This window comes from Bison bison, unplaced genomic scaffold (genome assembly GCF_000754665.1).
Source record: "Bison bison bison isolate TAMUID 2011002044 unplaced genomic scaffold, Bison_UMD1.0 scf7180017864519, whole genome shotgun sequence".
NCBI lineage: Eukaryota > Metazoa > Chordata > Mammalia > Artiodactyla > Bovidae > Bison > Bison bison.
Genome location: NW_011495072.1, coordinates 8,135,488 through 8,142,645, shown reverse-complemented (window position 1 = coordinate 8,142,645; position 7,158 = coordinate 8,135,488). Strand labels below are relative to the sequence as shown.

Genomic DNA, 7,158 nt, shown 5'->3' with positions numbered 1-7,158 from the left:
GGTGAATTCCGGGAGTTGGTGATGGACAGGGAGGCCTGGCGTGCTGCGATTCATGGGGTCACAAAGAGTTGGACACGACTGAGCAACTGAACTGAACTGAACTGACTTCCACTAAAGCTCTTCTTTCATTTATTAAATCTTAACATCTATTTTTGTTTATTTTTATGGTTATTATTTAGGTTGTTAAGTGTGTAACCCATCTAATTCACCTGACTGATGTATTAAGTTGGTTGGAAAATACTATATTCCATCTCATTTTCCAATCCACTGTTTGGTATAATAAGTACAGAATTCACTTTTCCCGTATTCGGGCCCTTATTAGAATATACTTAAGAGAATTGTTTCACGATAAGGAACCTTTTTTTGATTATTTCACAGATTCTTTTCACTTATATTGAAGCTACCAATTTTATATAACTTGTAATTACTATGCAAGTGATTATGGAATTACAGTGAAGTACTTCAAGAGAAAACAGACAGCTTGACAACTATTCTCAGAGAAGTCTGAGATCTCACCACAGAAGCTCCACATCCATTACTTGTAACTCTGTGATGCTTATTAATTCTACAGGATAATAATGGTGTGGGTTTTAAAAAGTCATATTTTTAAGGGTGGGTTAACTATGTACTCAAACCTGAGAGGAGCTTCTCAGCAGATCTGATATCAATCTTGAATTGTACTCCCAGCTCTGCTCTCCCATACCGCTTTCTCCATGGTGTTCTGAAAAGGAAAAGGTCATAAAAATATTCAGGTTTACTTTTTCCTTTTTGCCCTACTAAACCAATTTCAGTACCAAGAATCGTTTCTTTTCCATAGCTAATCTTACAGAAATAGTAATCATGAATAAAAGATGTGACAGAAAAGTGGGATTTCAACTCCTTAAAGAGTTTTTTCTCTCTTGCTTCCTTTGTCTGTTTTGCTAAATAAGGATTTGCCATAGGAGTTAATAGCTACAGATAGATACTTCCATTGAATCCTGGGTTATCAGTCTCACGTTTTTATACCTGAACTTAAAGAAACAGACGTTCTTCTTGAAAACATTGATGAGTCACATTTGTTTGACATTAATGCTCTTATATACGTAATTAAAATTGGCTTTTTTGTCTACTCTTACCATGATTTTTTAAAAATAATAGGACTTCCCTGGCAGTCCAGTGGTTAAGACTCCCAGCTCTCAATGCAGGGGGCATGGGTTCAATCCCTGGTCAGGGAACTAAGATCCAGCATGCTGCAAGGTTCAACCAAAATGATGATGATGATGATAAATAGTTTTGGAATTGGTCTTGTCTTTCTCCATCCTAAATAGACTTGATTTTGAAATTTTTGAAATTTTACTGAGAATTTTCTTTTTCATTTGAACCTCAAAATACGATTCTGTCTTTTAATTTACATGCTCACGTGCACACATACATACTTGTAATAAGATTAGGGGGTTAGTTAACAGTAACTTACAGCAACAAATGGATTTCAGATTTCTAGTATACAGATATTATCCAAATACTCCAATAACATCATTGCTTAAGATGGTTGAAGTCAAGCCAGAAGTAAAACCCAGGGCTTCTAACTCTGCTTTGAGCATTTGCAAACCAATACCGACACAAATTTGTATCACAAGGCTAATTCCTGAGTCTTGAACTTTGACAGTCTCTAATGAAGAAGGAGGCTCACATGTTGAGCACTGAAACCTGTTTCTGTGTCAAAGAAACCCATGTTTGCTTTATTTTCTTGAGGGTTTTTGCTCTGTTTTTTAAGCATGGTAATTGAATTGTGTATTTTTCTTTTCAAATGGGTTCCCATTTGTGGGAAGTGGTAGTAAAAATATATATGTAGCTCCTGATAAAGTAATTTTTTAAATTGAGAAATGACAGTAGTTTTTGTAACTAGATTTCATTTGAAAACTTTTACAGTACTTTGCTGTGACTTCTGTGGAAGTTTCCTCAACCCTCTATGAACAATTTTTTTTTTTTTTTTTTGTAAAACGTCTTAGGAAACATTTAAATGTATGTTTACGTGATTGTTAATGTCCTTTGTTCACCTGCACATAATATATGATGCTCAAATGAAATAGTACTTCATATTTTTCCTAGCAGAGATGAGAGGGTAGCCTAAATCTCCTTCAACTGCCTCCCTGATCATTTGACCTGACTTGGTGCGCAGGCCCAAAGCCCTAGGCCAGACTCCAAGCACCAGTCCACATTCCCTGCTCAAGTTCCACAAGCCCTGAAGGGGCCAGGACGGAGATGAACGATAGCAGCTGAACGGAGGCTGGAAGAGGGGGTAGAGGGATTCTGTCTGCACCCCTAGTGCTGAGAGCCTCCACCCTCTTGACCTATCAGCATTCGAGTGAAGTTCTATGTGGAGAAATCACAACTAGTCCTCGATTATAATGTAGAATTATTTTTAGCATCCTTTATTTATCTATGGCCACCTTGTTAGGTCTCTAAATCTGTAAACTCATAAAGATATTATGTTTATCATATTTTAGAAATGCAAATGCCATAACTCAGCAAGGAAAGATAAGATATACCCGTTGGTAATATAAGCATTCATAAGCTGAGGCGGTAAGCATGGCAGTTCAGGTCACAGACTTTAGAGCCAGGCTGCCTGGGTTTAAATCCCAATTCTGACAGCTTGCTAGCCGAGTGACTTGAAGCTAGTCACTTGACCTCTGCATAGTAATTTACTCATCTGCAAAATGGAAATGATAGCAGTACTTTAAAAGTCAAAGTAAAACTTAAGTAAGATAATCTGAATATAAACACTTGGATCAGCATCTAACATGTAATTAGCACTGTATAAGTATTTGTTCTCGTTAGTATGCTGTGCCCCTATTCTGATGCTGTATCTATACTTAGATGGCCCATCTGATTTGTAGTCCACAGGTTACTTCATACCAACACCACCACCTTTGATGTCTAACTGCTAGCAAATCCCCTCTTCAGTAATATTTGAAAGCAAAATGCTTATTTTTCCTTCTTTCCCAGGCCCAACACAGAGATACTTTCATTGAAGAACGCTATGGAAAATACAACATCAGTGATCCTTTAATGGCGCTCCAGAGAGACTTTGAAACCCTAAAAGAGAAGAATGATGGCGAGAAGCAGCCAGTGTGCACTAACCCGCTCTCAATTCTTAAGGTGGTGATGAAACAGTGCAAGAACATGCAGGAGCGCATGCTGTCGCAGCTGGCTGCTGCTGAGAGCCGGCACCGCAAGGTGGGTGACTGGCTGACACGAGCCCGCAGGCTCCTGTGACAGCTTTCTAAATAGTGCCTGATACTTTTCTGTCAGCTGCCAGGTCTCATGGTAGTTCTACTGGGAGGTCTCACAGGTGTCCAAAAAAAATAAATTAGCTTACCTAGGAGCCAGGAGATAGAAAATGCAGGTTATTCCAAATGTTAAATTTAGGGAGTATGTCAGACACATTATTTTAGATGACAGTCCTTCTTGATACGACACTCCAAAACACTTGGTATGTTTTTCAACTCTTGATCACCCAAACTTTGGCAACAAACTGGGGCTTGACCAAGCCTTGTAGCTGAACAGAGTGTTCTCTATTTGCTTACTTAAGTGATAAATAAAAAGATTAATAGGTATTTGGGTATTTGGGGAATGCTGTATCAGAGAGAGAGAGAATTTACCTGACTGTAAACATACAAGCCAATAGATTATTTTTATTTATTTCTGGTTTTGAGTTTCATTGCATTTTACCTCTCATGAAACCATAAACAGTCCCCAGGTTGTTTACCTTAAAGCTGTTCTCTATTAGGAGTGTGTGTGTGTGTGTGTGTGTGTGTCTGTCTGTCTGTCTCCAGGTCTTACAGCATCTAAGATAGGACCTGTGCTTTCCTCTACCTCATCTCATTGGAATTCTTCTAGTGCTTGTGATTTCATTCCCCAACTTGTCATTTATAGCTCACATTTGGCCTGGAAAAGATGCTTGGCTAGAATATGCATTTTTAAGAACTTTTGGTTTAGATTTATATCAACAAGGTGGGGGGACATTAGTGCATTTAGTAGGAAGTGTTTTATTCAGAAAAAATTGGGTTAGCAGCTGCAGTTTGATAGATCTTCGTTTACTTTATGGTTACCTGATTTAGAGAGCCATCTGCTTAGAGTGAGTCTGACAAAGTGCTTAAGGTCTTAGGTCTTGCCCACAATTTTTCTTTCCCTTCACAGAGTCCAAACAAAAAGCCAGAATGGGAGTTCTTAACCACGAATAGGTCTCAGATGTTCCATGACCCCCCAGAAAATACAATGAATGCCAAAATTTATGCATTTTATAGAAAATGATTTTTTTTTCCTATCCTTATTAGAATTCTGAGTTCTCCAAGACCCAGAAAAGTTTAACTTCTGGTTTAGACTGAAGTAATCTGAAGACATTTATGCTCCAATTTAAAAGATGTCAATGAGTTAGGGTTAGTTGCCTAAATTTGGGGGCTTTTACATAATATTATAAGAAAATCTACACAACATCTTTATTTAATAGGCCAGCCTGTTTTCCATTTCATACATAAAGTAACTGAGTGGCACTAAAGGGCTGGCTGGCTATCATGCCTGTTGAAATAGTGTTGGGATAATTTATGGTCCTAGGTGACTGGGGAGAAGAAGAGTTAAAAAGTTCAAGATTTCCTAATACTATATTTCAATGTAAGATAGCATTAAATGTTTTAAATCACTGCCTATCTATTCTTAAGTGTTTTATCAAAGTAGAACATTGACTTCATTAGACATCACATAGTACCCAGAGGCTTATAATTAGCGTGCATATAGTCCCAGTTTTCCTGAGAGAATTCCAGTTTAAGCCTGGTGCCTTGGCAGAGTTGTTAACAATACCTACTTTGGCTCTTAGACATATTAGTGATTTAAACAGTGAATTACATGGTTACTCTGCTTAATATGAAAAATAGGGTTCCCTAGTCTACCTCTTCCCATTCCCTCTCCTCCTCAATATTAGAGACAACCACTTTTCTTTTAATGTTTTATTTTGTAAGCTAACTTCCATATATTTTTTCCATATTTCTAACTAATATATTGCTCTTTCACTTTATCAATTTTAGACACTTATATTTACTTCCTTTTATTATAGATGTGGATTTTGTTAGCACCCCACTTCCCTTTCTTCTTCACCCTGCCATCTTCCCAAAATAAAAATAATCCCCTTTCCTCAGCTTTATTCTCTGTCATATCTGTTATTACCAAATCTGGAGGCTGTCACATTCTGTCTCTTCAGAGTATAAACATCTGGTATATTCCTGGGCAGTAGATGCCTGCCTGGGCATTCTGTGTACAGGAATCAGGTTGAAGGGACAGATAACTCTTGAAAATACACACCTGGAACTAGTTCCCTTGTCTTCCATCCTGCACCTTACCTCTTCTCTGCAGTATCTGCCACCTGCAGATACCCCTATGTCTTTGGGGTACTACAGGGCAAAACAGCTTCCTCCGTCATACCAAGTAGCTACCATCCCTCCAGCCTCTTTCTTCAGAATATTAAAAATTTGTCTGCCAAAGTCTCTCTTTTTAGGGTTGTTTTTTTTCTTTTCATCCCATTTCTGTAATTTTAGAAGCCTCTGTGGAGAGGAGAAGCCAAAATCTTTTTTAACCAGAAGGAAATACACCAGAATGTTTTCATTTTTGTATTTAAAGAGGAGTCCCAGAAAGTCTTCTTTCTCCATTCATAACAGTTGTTAGTGAAGACAAACAATGAGAAATGGCCATGGGGATGACAGTGCTCTGACTTTGGGAGGTCCGGGCCAACCCACCTCTGAATCATGAGCAGAAGCTACGAAGAAATCCAGAATTATTGGAATATTATGCAGTTGCAGGCAGGATTATGTGGGGAAGTGCCCCTTTAAACCCGTACTCTCCTTAAAGTTGGGCTTAATTGCTTGGCACCAGGGTAAGTGGAATGGGTTAATTAAAAGGCCTTATGAAAAATCTCCACTTCAGATCTCAATAATTAAGCCTTCTCGTATGCAGGATGAAGTCTAGAGAATCTTTGTACTTCTTATCTAACTGTATACAAGATGTATATATTAATTAAGCAAGGCACAGTTAGGATGTCACCTATTTGAAATGTTTAATTTCAGGCTTCACTCTGGTACCTCCAGTGATTTGAGCATCACGGGGAAAGCCTCAGCTTTCAGCTTTCCATGAATCTGCCTTACTTCACCTGTCCCCTAATCCCAACAAACTTATTAATTCTCTGAAGCCTTTTCAGTCCCTACAGCTAATGAGTTCTTTTCTGTTTACATGCCACTTTGTGTGAGGTAAAGTACATATTGTATTTTTTCTAGAACATATCTTTCACCCTTCTAGACAGTGTGCTCTTTGATGGCCCTGACTAGGATTTACTTACTTATTTATCTATGAAATGTGATCTTGGATGCTTAGACAGGCACTTACTGTTAAATTGTATTCTAAGTGTGACTCCCTATATTTGGAAATGATTTTTTTAATTCCTTAAAGGTAATCCTAGACCTTGAAGAAGAAAGGCAAAGGCATGCACAGGACACAGCTGAAGGCGATGATGTCACCTACATGCTGGAGAAGGAGCGAGAGCGGCTGACTCAACAGGTAATTAAGGTGGAAGGGCTCGGAGCAGCATTTGCCTAGAGTAGTATTTCCTGAAGATTATTCTGCAGGGTATAAATTGGTGTTACTCAAAAAAAAGGGCTTTGTGGTCAGATAACTCTGGGGATTACTGTATTAAACAAAGTTAAAGAGGCTTCCCTGGTGACTCAGATGGTAAAGAACCTGCCTGCAGTGCAGGAGACCTGGGTTTGATCCCAGGTGTTCATGTTTGATCCAGTGTTCGTGCCTGGAGAATCCCATGGACAGGCTACAATCCATGGAGTCACAAAGAGTCAGACATGACTGAGCGACTAACACACAAAGAGGTTTCTAACTTCCAATTGTTTATACTTTGTAGTATGCCAAAGCATGCTGTGAGTCTTCAAGATTAATATAGGGTAATCTGTGTTTAGCAAATCTATGTTTTCATAAAATCTGTTAACATAGATCATTCACTATGGACCATCGTTCCATAGAGCACACTTTGGGCAACACTAACTCTGAACGCTCAAAACTTTTTTTGACTTAGGACTCCTAGTAAAAAATACATTTTACATCACAAATACATACACATATATACAT

The 7,158-nt window shown here is 38.3% G+C and overlaps 2 protein-coding genes across 3 annotated transcripts in view; one reads left to right on the top strand and one right to left on the bottom strand.

Moving 5' to 3' along the window:
• Nucleotides 1-7,158, top strand: part of CTTNBP2NL (CTTNBP2 N-terminal like) — a 51,683-nt gene that overhangs the window by 39,575 nt on the left and 4,950 nt on the right. For both annotated transcript variants that reach the window (XM_010830802.1, XM_010830801.1), the window contains 2 exons: nt 2,986-3,216; nt 6,472-6,579. In XM_010830802.1, coding sequence (XP_010829104.1) covers nt 2,986-3,216; nt 6,472-6,579 — 339 coding nt within the window. The remainder of the gene's footprint in view (nt 1-2,985; nt 3,217-6,471; nt 6,580-7,158) is intronic.
• ST7L (suppression of tumorigenicity 7 like) overlaps nt 103-7,158 on the bottom strand; it is a 144,308-nt gene continuing 137,252 nt past the window's right edge. Inside the window, exon 15 of the mRNA XM_010830806.1 lies at nt 103-721. Within this exon, the coding sequence (XP_010829108.1) occupies nt 665-721 (57 nt within the window). The 3' untranslated portion in view covers nt 103-664. The remainder of the gene's footprint in view (nt 722-7,158) is intronic.